Raw genomic sequence first — 13,369 nt, 5'->3', positions numbered from 1 at the left:
GCTTGGGGCAGCCCACCCACTGCGGGACCTGTCCAGTGGGTAGAAGTGGGCAGATACATGGTAATGAAGGTCCTTGGGATTCCTATGAACCGAGTTCGATGCGCCCCTGGCTACAGGCTCGGCCCATCATGCTCAGTAGCCACGGGGTACTCGCAGGTGTGCAGAGGAGCTCCTGGGACAGGACTCAGGCAGGCAGGCACCATTTCCTCCTGCCACCCTCAGGCCTGCCCACCGATCTCCAGCTGCTCAGGAGGCCCTGGGCCTGGGGTGTGTGCGTGTACGGGTGCAGGGGGGAGGCCCCATGTGCAGGGGGTGCGGCCAGAGCAGACCTGTGAGGTGGTCCCCCAGGAATCTTCCTCCGCTCCATCCCCTCCTACTTTTTCCTGGGAAAGGGAAAAAACCAGAGGAAATATGACAGATGCAGTATTTTGCAAAATGAGCTAATTACATGGCAGTCACACAGGGAGACGAGATTAGCTGAAGAATATTTGATAAAAGGAGGCCTAGGCGTTCACGCGGGTGGTGGGGAAAGGTCAGTGTCACCGCTGAGAGACTGCGGAGCCCAGCGCTTTGGCCCGGGCCATGGGATGTGGGGACAGCGACCCCCTCACTCAGTTGGGTCACACAGCTCAGTCCTGGGCCATGTGGGAGTCAAAATCTCAGGGAAAGGAGCATGTGTGCTCATATACATGCAACTGTGTGCCCCGGAGAAGAAAGGACACCCACACTCTCATGCACTCCTCCCCTCCCCCTCTTCCCTGGGAGCTTGTGTCTTGGGGTTGGGGCTCACACTTGCGGCAGGGGGGGTCCTGCACATGAATAGAGGAGAGAGAAGACAGTGGAGCTGTGGCCATGACATTAACTTGGCAATCCTGCCAGGTGAACTCCTATTGTTCCACTTTACAGACAGGGAAACTGAGATTCAGGGAAAAGATATTACCAGGCAAGGCCATGCAGCTGATATATCGGTGCTGGAGCTGAGACCATACTTGGCCTTCTGCCCCTTGATCCAATTGCCCGGTCCATGCCCTGTGGCCTCTGTCTCCTAGGTGAGTAACCCTCAAAGGCTCATTTCTGGAAAACCTACTGATGAAGTGGGTAGGAGTCTCATTCCAGAAGTAAATAGGGTTTAGAGGCCCAGCTCTACCATGTGGCCAACTGCCCTGGTCCCCAAGTGGTGGAACAGCCTTGGCTAAAGGTGCGGGCCTGGGTTTTCTCCAGGCTCTGGGCAAGTCGCTCCCCTTCTCTGGGCCTCTGTTCCCTGTCTGTGTCTGACAGCCATCCCTCCGCACCAGCCAACAGCCAAAGTTGCCCATTGTGCCCTCCCCAGGGCTGTGGCTCCCTCACCCCCTGGCCCATGCCTGCACAGCTCACACATGGATGTCAGCTCACCTGGTCCAGGCCCCCTGGAGTTCTCCCTGGAACTCTGATCCACTGTCCCAACCCCATCTCACTGCCCATCTGCCCATCTGTCCACCTGCCTGACCACTCAGGCCTCCTCTCCTGGGACTGCTGGATCCAATGACTGAACAAAGTGGGGGAGAGGTCTGGGCTGAGACTGGGGAGTTAAAGGGATTCTGCACAGGGGGTGGGGGAGCCCCAAACATAACCTTCACAGGCCTGAAGCCGCTTCTGCCAGGAAGTTCCTGGAGCTGTGCCAAGTGGAGACTGCTGGATGGACCCTCTTGAGTCCTGCTCCCTGCCTGGGGCTGCCCTGGTTCCAGACACCTGCCCATCCCAGGCCTGGCAGTCCTGTAGGTGAATGGGTGGGTCACAGGTTGGGAGCTGCTCACTTGCCTACCCACTCCCACTGCCTAGGGAGGGGCTGGCCCCGGCGACTGGCGGATGGGGCCCAACACCCTCAGCTATCTTGATAACTGGGTTCCAGCTGGTGTTGACACAGCAAACAGGCCGCAATTCCCATTCGCCAAGGCACAGAGTGGGCAAACACAGCAGGGCTGGAATAAAGGGCCCAACGGCCGTGACCAGCCTCCCAAGCGCCAGCCTGCTGCCTGTGCCACGAGGCAGGAAGCATCCGGCAGCCTGGACAGCGTGGCTCACAGAGGTGGGAGCCGGGGACGGGCCCTTGGCAAGGTATCCAGAGGGGGGAGGGCTGGTGTGAGGTCCTAACAGCCCAGAGTTGGCCCACATGCTGGGTGGAGCCCCAGGGGCACAGGGCAGTCTTGTCCATGGGGTCCATCCCCTGTGATCCCCTGTGAGCATCCCTTCCTGACTCGGTGCCTCCAAGGCCTGGGCATGACCTCTGATGACAGGTCTGTGAGGCTATGCTTGTTCCTATGGTACAGGTAGGGAAACTGAGGCCCAGAGAATGTGAGATTTCCCCAGTGCAGAGCGGGGGCTGCAGCATAGCAGTGGGTGAGGCCCCGATTCTTGGCCATCTTCTTACTTTGAGCCTGGTCACGAGCACCATGTGCCATGTTGCATCTTTCTGAGAGGGACTCGTGCATGGCCAGAGGTTCTTTCTGGGGGCAGCACAAGGTCAGACCTGGCAGGACTGTGGTCACTAGGCGAGGTCTCAGCTAGCTTCAAGGAAAGCATCGGCATGGGGCACGGCCCCTGCCCCCTCTGCCTCAGGCCCCACTCCACAGCACACCTGCGCACATGCGCTGCAGAGCCAGGCCAGCGGGTGAGACCCGCATCACCACCTGCGTGTGCAGACACGCAGGCTGACACTCCCGCACTCTCTCTACCTCTGGCCTTTCCTGTGCCCTCTGCCTTGGATCCTCTCCCTCGCTTACTCTCCTCGGCCTGGATAAATCTTGAGCACTGCCCCCCACCTGGTCAATATCTATGGGCTTACCACCCTGGCTCCACGCTGTGGCGTGGGTCACCTCACTGTCACCTTGAGCAGACTGCACTCCTCGAGGGAAGAGCCCCACAGGTCTATGCCCATTCCCTGTACTTGGTCACCTAGTACAGGGCTTACACACACCAGGCGCTTGGCACTCAGGAAACAGAGTCTGAAGGAAGGAAAGGGTGCCTGAGGCACCTGGCATCCCATGAAGAGCCAGGGTCAATGGCCTCCTCCAGGAAAACCTTGGGGGCCCCTGTCTGAGGCGATCAGGTCACCTAGGGCTGACCAGCCTTCAGGTGTGGGCCTGGAGAAGGCAGCTGAGGGATCCATGAGGCTGTCCCTTCTCACTACCCTGATGGCCCCACCACCAAGGCTGGGTCTATGGTACTGTGGCCTCCCACCAGCACCCCCAAATGCCTGTGGCTACAGCGGAGGCATTGTTCACTGAAAATGGGGTGAGAAAGGTGACTGGCTGCTCCCCAGGGCTGCCTGCACTACAAAGGATCAAGGCTTACAGAAGTGCGGCTACCACCCCAAAACTCAGGTGGTAAGCTCTGGGCCCCCCCCCCCCATCTTTGTCTCCTCGCCATCCCCTCTCCCATCTGGTGGAAACAGTGACATACAGGCTGCACCTGTCCACCTGTCGTGGGTCCCTTCTGCTCACGGTCACTTCCAGGCTTAGGCCTGGTGCCTTCCTTCTTTCCTTTCTCCGCCTTTGGAAATTCCACTCGCCTTCCAAGGCTAGCTCAAATACCACCTCCTCCAGGCTGTCTTCTTAGACTTGCCCCTCCCATGTCACCTGCTCTGCACAGTGGGACCCCATAGCTTGTTGTCTGTTTCCTTGAAGAAGTCTGGTCACCAGGCCATTGGCTTGCCCTACCTTAGATATACCCCACCCTCCCCCAGCCCTCCTGCACAAGGATTTCAGAACAAAGGGCCAGACGCTATTAACATTCAATTAAATTTCTCACTTCTCTGATCCTAAATTAGACTGGTTTGTCCCTGTGGCACTTGCAGGCCCTTTTCCTCTGCCTCCCAGCATCTGCCCCCCACACTGCTGGCTCGAACCCCCAGGAAGTAGACAAAAGCAGCAGAGCAGCCTCCCTCAGTACAGGCTTCTCTGGGGAGTGGAGTCCAGTGTGTCCCCTTCGGGCTCAGCGTTAGGTTTCTCCATTTGACTGACGCCACCCCCATGCCCTAGATTCCCCCTCCTGTGGGGGGCAGGGTGCAGGGGTATTAAAAAGGGAACTCAGGGCTATGGCTCCCAGCTTGCATTGGTGGCCCTCTTCAACCCAGCCACCCTCTCCAGTGTTCCCCAGTGCTCCCCAATTAAGGTCTTGCCCCTAGAACCTTGCCTGTGCTCTGCCCTCTCCTGGCAGACTGCCACCCAGGCTTCCTTTGTCCCAGCCAGCATGCTCCGTTTTCTCCCACTTCCTGGGAGTTCTGGGAGGGGTGGGCACACAGGGTGAGCAGGGGAACTGTGACAGTCTCCGCCAGGCAGGGGCTGGGGCTGGCATTTTCTCGGAGCCTCTGTTTCCTCACATGTAAAATGGGAATTCTGCCTCACAGTGAGTGGAGGCTGGCTCCATACCTAGGGCCAGGCTGGGGGCAGTGGAGAGGTTTGCTGGAGACTGAATGCCAACCCCAGGGGATGCACCTGGCATCGTGAGCAGAACCACCGGGCAGGAGAGGCTCAGATACCTCCTCTAGGGGTGAGACCTGGGCCTGGGGCACTTCAGCCAAGATGTCCCCACAGGAGGTGGGTGATGCTGGTCAGGGCAAGCAGGATGCTGAGCTTCCTGGCCTGACACGCGGCCGTATTCAGCCCTTTCCCTGACCTGCAGCTGCTGGGGAGAACTCAGCAGTGGGGTGGGTGGGTGTAAGGCTGACCTGACCCACCAGGCTCTGTGGGCCTCCGGGACGTTGTACCCCAAGCCCCCAGTCCCTTCCTTTAGCCAGTGGAAGCTCAGGAACCGTCACAGCTCCTCTGACCCCTCTTGAGGCCCCTGCAGCTTGGAGGAGGAGCCAGGAGAGACATCTGTCCCACAGGGGGAATCCCAGAGAAGTCCAGCCCCAAACCACAGCTCAGCCTTTCCCAAGGCCTGACAGGCAGAGCAGGCCCTTGTCTGAGCACCACGAGCTCCGGCGGGCGGGTGAAGAGGGGGGAAAGCTGTGCTTCGGCCCCCCCCACCATGGCCTAGCCACGCTTATATCACACCCCACACCAGCGCCCCACACTGCGCCCCTAAACACAACCACACCCAACGCATGACCACACCTCACCTGCACTGTCTCCCTCTTCCTTCCCTGGGAGGCCAGCTCCCTGCCCTGCCAGCTCAACCAGAGGCCTTCTAGGGGTCTCTGGGTTCTTGCCACCTGGGGAGGCTGTCCTCCACACTCGTCCCCAGTGGCTGGAGCAGCACGTCTGCCCAAGACTCACGCTGGTTCTCAGGACCCTCGGGTGTATGGGGAGTGGACCGCAGTTCCCCTTCCTTCCTGCACCCATGCCGGCCACCTCCTCCAAGGAGCCCCCCTGACCCCTTTCTGGGGTGGTGCCGCTCTAGCACCCACGCTGCCGGGTCTCTCCTGAGCGCTCGCCCCCCCCAAGTCCCCTCCCTCGTTTGCTTGCTGGCCCCTCTGTAGGCTGTGGTCCCAAGGGCTCCCACGCCATAGGCACTCTCAGATGTCCGTTCGCTAATCCAGCGCTCCCCTCCCTCGCGCCCCCCTTCCTGGGGGCCCCAGTCGGCTCCTCTGGGTGACAGTGGCACCTCGCCAGGGGCAGCCGCACTGTTTGGGTGAGGCGGGAATGATCAGCCACAAACGCCGCAATCAGGGAGAAACGGCTGCGCGGCCCCGGCGCCCACACAAGTGCCTAATTGGCTCCACGCGTGTGCGCCTTCTTTCGAGAGCGGGAAAGTGGAAGGGTCAAGATCTCTTAATGTTCGTAACGGAGGGAAGCGGGAGCCACCGCCAGTCCTGCGCACACCTTTCAGCTGCCCGGAGGCGGCGGGCGGAGGCAGGGGCGCTGCAGACCCCCCCTTCCCGCCGGTCTGTCCACCACCGCGGCGCCTTTCAGAGGGAGAACCCGGAGCCTCGGCCTCGGCTTGACGTTTAGGAGGCTCCCACTCTGGGCCAAGCCTTGGCAGCAGGTGACCCCGTGGCCCCCATCAATGAAGCATCGGCGGACCCAGTTCTGAACTTCCCCCCCAATCCTTGCTGCCCCCTCCAGGCAGCCCTAAGCTCACTATTACCCCTTGACTGAAGGAGCTGCCCCATTCCGTCAGCACCTCTCTGTTGCATCAGACCAGTGGTTCTCAACCAGGGGGAACATCTGGCAATATTCGGAGACATTTTGGGCTGTTACAACTGGGGAGTGGCACAGAAGTGACACCTAATGGGATGCTGCACAGAGCAGCCCCCACAACACAGAACTGCCTGCTCCAATGTCAACAATACCGACACGGCGACGCCTGTGTTAGGTGACGCCGGAGAAAGAGCGGCGAGGGACCGGGAGGCAGGCCGGCTGTTCTGCTTCCTGACAGGGGCGCCGTCTGCCCCACAGCCCTGGCCCCCGGCTCACTCCTCCTGCTCCTCTGAGCACCCAGCCCAGAGCCCAGTTCCTGAACAGACCTGGTCACACTGCCAACAATGCATCCGTTTAATTGGGTTAAGTGGCCATTAGCAGCAAAAGCAGGGCGGCTGCATGCAGAAGGGTTTTTAATTTTACTCTTTAAATGATGCTCGCTCCCCAGAGAGGCCACTGATGGTGGGAACACTGCCCACTGGAGCCCCCAGTACCAGAACCTCGGCAGCACCCCCCGTCCCATCCACCTGGGCCTTGTGGGGGCCGGGCTGGGAGGGGGGCTCAGTGTCATCGCCACTGCCCAAGGAAGGAACTGCGGGGGCAGGGACTTGCCCAAGGTCACCAGGTCATCACAGAGCGAGCCCATCAGAAGAGAGCAGAACCCCATCCCCCTGTGGACAGCAAATGTCATGTGGCCACTGGTGGTTGCACAGAGTTGGGGGGTAGTGTGGGGGGTCTGGAGCCCAGCTGCCTGGATTTAATGCTTGCTTTTGCTGGAAGACCTGGGCCAATGGCTTAACACTCTGGGCTCAGCTTCCTCCCATGTAAAATGGGAATAAGAGGAGTAGGGAGGGTGTGGAGCAACCTGGCATGTTCCAGCTCATCTTTGGCTGGCACGTGGCAGGCACTCAGACAGAGGCCAGTGATCACGGAAGGAATTATTTCTGCCATTTCAGGAGAATGTCCCGAGCTCTGAATCTACACAGAATCGTCTGTGGAGCCCAGCTCCACCCCACAGAGTCTGAGGCAGTGGGTCTGGGCTGGGGCCTGGGCATCATGGCTCCTGTCCCCATCACCTCGGTCTTAATTTTTCAGGATGAGCTTTGGTCTTAATTATGTTTTAATGTGCTTTTAATCAAAGTCTTGCCCCTTTCTCCTTTCCCATGTTTGTTTGCAGCCTAAGTGCATATGAAGGGAGGAAGGGATGTTGGGGGTCTGCCCCCCCCCCCAGCCACATTCCATTGTTCCTCTCTCCCCAGACCCCATCCAGTAATCCAATTTAAATCCTCTTGCCCTGGTCTGGAATTTTAATTTGGGTCTTGCAAAGAGGGAACTGAGCAATGCAGGATGGGAGTTCATTGTCTCATCTAATCAGGTTCAATCAGATGTTTGTAACAAGCTTCTCCAAGCTGCGAGGGGCGGGTTATGGGGCCAGGAGTCAGGTGGGAGCAGCCAGGTCAGGGCTTTGAAGCAACCAGCAGCCACAGGTCTGGGAAACCTGCTGGAGCCTCAGCTTCTCAGCTTCGGACACATGGAAGGGACCTCTCTAGGAGCACCTACCACCAGGAGGTGGTGGGCCTTTGAGGCAGGACCCACGCTGTTGAGTCCCAGGAAGGGGAGGGAGATGCCTACTTCATATAGCAGATTGGAAGCAGAGCTGGACCCAGATAAGGACTCTCCTGTCCTTCCAGCTGGGACTTGACACCCAGTTCCTCTTTCAGAAAGGTCATTGCTTCATGGTCCTCCCTCCATTCACTAATGGGGGACTCAGGAGCCAGGAGGTGCTGCAGCAGGGGGACTTCACTGGCCAGGAGAGTGCTGGGAAGGGAGGGCTGTGGGCTCCATGCTCACCTCGGGGATTATGTGGGGAGTCGAAGGCCTGGCTTAGGGTCCTACTGACCAGGATTCAAATCCTGGCTCTGCCACATCCTGGCTCTGCTAAATCCTTGCTCTGCATGGCACCTCTGAGGCTCAGTGTCCCCTCTGTGAAGTGGGCGTCCCTCACGTGCTTGCTGTGACAAGGACGTGACAGACTCAGCACATGGTGAGCGCCCGATCAGGGAGTGTCTTTTCCTATCACCCTTCCACTGAGAGTAATGTGTGTTTGCTGCACTGAGCACCAGGCCATGGGCTGGGCTGCAGAGGTAGTGGGAAGGAGACTCACACCTGCCCTGCCTCTTGGGGCAGAATTTGGCATGTGGTGCAGGGACAGGGTCCTCTGGGCTCATAGCGGGTGGGAGGCTCCCCCTATTCCATGATCTAGGTCACACAGGGACAGGCAGGGGGCCCTAGGTGGGCAGCAGGGCCCAGCTTTGGGGAAAGGGCTCCTGGATCTCTCCCGGGCCTGGATGTGGTGGGGGTTTAGGCTGGGTGGCTGTCCTGACTTGACCCTGCCAGGACCCTGGCCTGAGCTTGGGCGTGGCGCCGGTGGGCTTGCTCATGTGTTTGTATTTTTTTTTTTTTAAACAGCTTTACTGATATATAATTCACATACCGTAAAATTCACCCACGTACAGAATACAAGTGGTTTTTTAGCATATTCAGAGTTGTGCAACCATGACCACACTCTAATTTTAGAATGTTTTCATTGCCCCAGAAAGAAACCCTATACCCATTAGCAGACACTCCCTATCCCCTCCCTGCCAGCCCTAGGCACCCACTAATGCACTTTCTGTGCCTATGGATTTGCCTATTCTGGACATTTCACAGAAATGGGATCACACGATAGGTGGTCTTTTGTGACTGGCCTCTTTCACTTAGTATAATGTTTTCGAGTTCATGCCCATTGCCCATTGTCTGTGTGTCAGTACAGTACTTCCTTTTTGAGTGTTAATTCTCACCCGAGGATATTTTTTCCATTGAATTTTTTCAGGGAGAGTGGAAGGGAGGAGGGGTGGGGAGAAAGAAACTTCGATGTGAGAGAGACACATAGATCGCTTGCCTCCCACACGCGCCCCAACTAGGGCTGGGAATCAAACCTGCAGCCCAGGTGTGCGCCCTTGAAAGGGAATCAAACCCGTGACCCTTTGGGGCGGGGGCTGATGCTCTAGCCACTGCACACACCGGCCGGGGCTGTACTTTCCTCCTTTCTATTGGACTTGTCCCTTTGACACAGGTGGGGGCAGCTGCAGTTGTGCCTCTGATCTGGGGGCCACTTGGCCCCTCCCTCATTTACTGTATAACCTGCCCAAAGCACCCCGCAGCTCCAGAAGCCCCTCCAGCTGCTGTCCCCGGGCTTGGCCAGCTCTGTACAGCAGGTCCGGGCGGCCCAGCAGGTTCTCACCCCACAGAGACACTGTGCCTTAGAGATGACAGGTGCAACCTCTCTGAGTATGGAGAGGAGACAGGGGCCCGGAGGGAGGCAGAGGAACATTCAAAGTCATGGGCAGAGCAGAGGCTCCGGTCCCCGGCATCACATGGCCACAGGTCTCTCTGTGGGGCTTTCAGGTTCCCTTCACACTCCCTCCCCATCAGAGCCAGCAGCCCACCCCCAGCCACCAACAGGTCAGCGTCCTGGCCAGGTGTCGCCCAGGGCACACTGACAAAGCGGAGGATGGGAGGATCCCAGGCCCAATAGGAGGGAGAGGTGGACTCTGCCTGGGCCCCACCACCATACCCACACAGGGTCCCCGAGACCCCTGGTCACCCCTCATGCAGGCCACTCCAGATCAAACCATCCTGCTCCTGCCACAGCCACCATAGTCCACATGGGCACAGCCCTGCCAGTGATGGCCCAGCCTGCACTGAGAGGCCAGGAGGGCCGTGCTCTTGGGAGGTTAGGACACAACCCTCACAGTGCAGGGCCAGGTCCTCCCTCAGTCCTGACACTCACACCTACCTTCAGGGCCTGCACCTTCCTGTCTAGCAGGCTCTCGATATCCCCGGCCACCTTCTCCACCAGCTTCTGAGGCTCGTTTTCCTGCACCTCAAACAGATTCCGGTTGTCCTTGTAGATCTGGAAGGAAACAGAGCCAGGGTGAGGCCAGAGGGTCACACAGGCCCATGCCACGGCCCTTCACGTCCTCTGTGCACAGCACAGTCCTCACCCCCACCCCTGCTCTCTGTCCCCCACCCACTGGGGGTTCAAGCCAGCAGCGTGGGGGGCAGATGCTGGGAGGCAGAGGAAAAGGGCCAGCTCCGCAGCTGGCATCGGCTGTGATTGGGAGGGTGGGGTTGTCGCTGCCTTCTCTGGAACTCAGGGTTCCTCCCCCAGGGGCCACAAGCAGCAACCCCTGACTAGCTCAGAGTGGCTGAGGGCAGCAGAGGGGGAAGCATGGGCTGGATAGGAGGCAGGGCGTGTGGCGGGTGGGCCAATAAGCGCACACAGCACACCACACACCAACGCAAAGATGCTCTCATGCTCACACGTGCACACACACCTATACGCCCCCACGTGCATTACACTCACAGCCACCCCTCCACACGGGCTCAGGCATCCACACCCCTTTGTGCTGGCGCTGCCCCAGGGCATTTGCAGAAACTGTAGCCGGAGCTCTGGGTGCCTCCAGGGGATCTTCTGTCATTCAGGGCACAGAATATGGGAGCAGGGACCAGGGAAGGAGAGGTACATGGGGGAACGAATCCGCCACTCTCTCCGCCTTGGGGGGCGGGCCTGTGTACACACGCAAGTGGGGGTGTGAATCTGACAGTCTGAGTCTGCATGAGTGAGCGTGTGTTATGGCTCAACACACATCAGTCTGCGCCCAAGCCTGCGCGTTGAGGGCGGGCTGGGGTTAGAGCCTCTAGAAGCACAGAGCCTGGGGGCTCGTATGTGAGAAGCAGATCTGTGGGCGTTTCTGTTCGTGGCTGGAGTCTTGGGGGAGTGTGTGCACGCACGTGTGTATGCACTGTACAACCCTGTGTGCGCCTGAGCCTGATGGGTCCATGTGTCCATCCAGGTGACCCCAGCGGGTCTGCGCCACCATGACTGAGCTCCGGCCACCAGGCTGTGCCATGGGGCTGTGCAGAAGAGAAGGAATGCGGAGAGAGAGAGAGGAGGTGACGAGAGGCGATAAGGAGGTGGGATCGGCAGCTGATGAGAGACAGACGGGCAAGAGAGATAAGGTCGGGAGAGTGACAGAGATGAGGGGAGACAGGGCCTCGGGCGTCTGAGGGGGAGGAGGTGGGGGACTGGGTGCTCCAGAGCCCGCACCCACCCAGCACCTGGCAGTCCAAGGGTTAAAGCTGCAATCGCCTCCTCCCGCCCCCATCCCGCCGGCTTCTCTTTTCTTTTTGTCCTTCTAGAACAAAATAATTTGTGGTGAAGTTGCTCCTTCCCACAGAGCAGTGGCGATTAGAGAGCGAGTTGCGGGGCCTGGGTGCACAGCCAGGAACGATGGAGGCCCGAAGTGGATACCAGGCCTGGCTGTTCCCCAGGCGCCCTGGGCCCTGCCTCAGGACGGAGGTCCCCAGGTGGAGGCAGAGGTGAAGGAGGGGGTCAGAGCCCGGGAGTCTCTGGGAAATGCAGGAAGCCTGGAGCCAGGTGCCCACTGCTGGGGAAACAGGCTCAGAAACAGGAGAGGACAGATCAAGGACACATGAGTGGCAAAGCCAGGTCCCCCATCTTCCCTGAGCCCTCCTGTCCAGGTTTCAGGACATTAGAAATATACCGGTTCCCCGACCTTGGACTGCACCCTGGGGGGGCGGGGGCACAGTCTCAGTCACACTGGCTGAATGAAGCCTTGGCTGAGTGCACCCAAGTCCACTTGTGCCAGCAGGGGGCGCAGCTGCCTGGCTGCTCAGGGCATGGGATGAACTTCTCACACCTGATGCCCGCGTCAAGGTCGTTCCCAGGTGCCCCTATTTGGGGCTGTCCATAGCAGCGGCAGCCCCAGACCTGAGGCTAGACTGTGTGGCTGCTGACAACTCTCCTCAGGGAGCCCAGGAGTCCCTCTCTGCCGGGTCCAGGGTGTCCCTTGCAGCCTGGCACAGTGAATGGGCTAGGGGGATGCCAGGGAGTGGGTCTCCAGGTGGCAGGGTCACACCTAACAGATGGTGCAAGGGCTTGAAAGCGGGGAATCTGCCAAGAGCCACCCCATTTCTGAACCTGTTCAATGCACTAAATGGGAGGACAGCAGTCCCCACTTCCCAGGCTGGCCTAGGACTGCAAGGAGCCTACATTATTGTAGCTACTGCTAGTGTTACCACCACCAGAGTTCTGCAGAAGGAATCACAGTCCCCTTCCTGCCTCTACTCTCTCCCTGCTACATCTGCATTCTTAGGATCTGAAGCCATTGGCTTCCACTCCTAGGCGGACAGCTTAGGTCTCCTGGGGTCTGTCACCTCCAGCCCCCCCCTTCTCCCTGGTCTCCCAGGGCAGTGCCTCCCAAGCCATCTTGTCCTTGTCTCTGACACCTCAGCTTGGGTCCTGGAGGTGACAGCAGGGGAGCCCAGACACAGGGACGCCACTAATAGGGCACAGGCACAGCCAGCTCCCTTCTGTCTCTCCCCGGGGACTGGGCCTGTGTGCAGCGGACCCTCGGCAAATGCACACGCCTGATTCCATGTTCAAGAGCAGAGCTCCGGGGCCCGCTAGACCCAGCTCTGACTCCACTCTGCCTGCAGTTCTGCTACTCCTTGGAGACTGGGCTGTGTCTGCCATGCTTTCTTCCTGTCCCATTCTACCCAAGGACCCACTGTGGTACCCTTCTGCTGGCCCACTGACCTGGCAGGCACCTGCAGACCAAGCCTCCGGATCCCCAGTCCCTGCTGGCTCCTACCACTACCCCTTGGCTCACGCTGTCCCTGCTGCCCTTTGCCTTTCCCTGCCTATCAAAATCCTCCCTCGAGCAAGGGTGGGGGAATGGGCTAGGAATTTCTGGGGAGATGAGGGCAGAATTGTAGAATGGCAGGGGCTGGTCCAGCTACCAGCAAGCCTGTCCCCCAATCCCAAATGAGTCCCTGGGAGAGCAACAGACTCCCTTCCTTCTATTGCAGGTGCCTCAACCCTCTTTTAACATTTCCCTACCCCTGCCCCCAGTTGCCCCTGTCCCCTGGGGTGGGCCCTGAGTCTCAGGGAGATCTGAGAGACACAGTCCGGCAGATGGTCCCGCCCTGGGAGATAGGTCACCTCTCCATCCATGCAGTCCGGGAGGGGCTTTCCACCTGCAGGCCCAGCAGGAAGCCCGGGAGAGCCCTGGGCACCTCCAGAGCACGCCCAGGGCGGGCTCCCCTTGAGCCCCAGGGGGAGCTCCCCTTCAAGCCCTGGCCCCCGGGGCCAGCTCAGCAGGAACAGGCAGGCCAGGGCGCAC

The 13,369-nt window shown here is 59.4% G+C and overlaps 1 protein-coding gene across 10 annotated transcripts in view; it reads right to left on the bottom strand.

Annotated features, from left to right (window-relative positions):
* CACNA2D2 (calcium voltage-gated channel auxiliary subunit alpha2delta 2) overlaps positions 1–13,369 on the bottom strand; it is a 110,691-nt gene that overhangs the window by 44,962 nt on the left and 52,360 nt on the right. For all 10 annotated transcript variants that reach the window (XM_087824696.1, XM_087824699.1, XM_087824697.1 and 7 more), the window contains exon 3: positions 9,958–10,074. In XM_087824696.1, the coding sequence (XP_087680822.1) occupies positions 9,958–10,074 (117 nt within the window). The remainder of the gene's footprint in view (positions 1–9,957; positions 10,075–13,369) is intronic.

This window comes from Miniopterus natalensis, chromosome 15 (assembly GCF_054644295.1).
Source record: "Miniopterus natalensis isolate mMinNat1 chromosome 15, mMinNat1.hap1, whole genome shotgun sequence".
Taxonomy (NCBI): domain Eukaryota; kingdom Metazoa; phylum Chordata; class Mammalia; order Chiroptera; family Miniopteridae; genus Miniopterus; species Miniopterus natalensis.
Note: the sequence above shows the minus strand (reverse complement) of the source record. Positions and strands in the feature narration are given on the sequence as shown.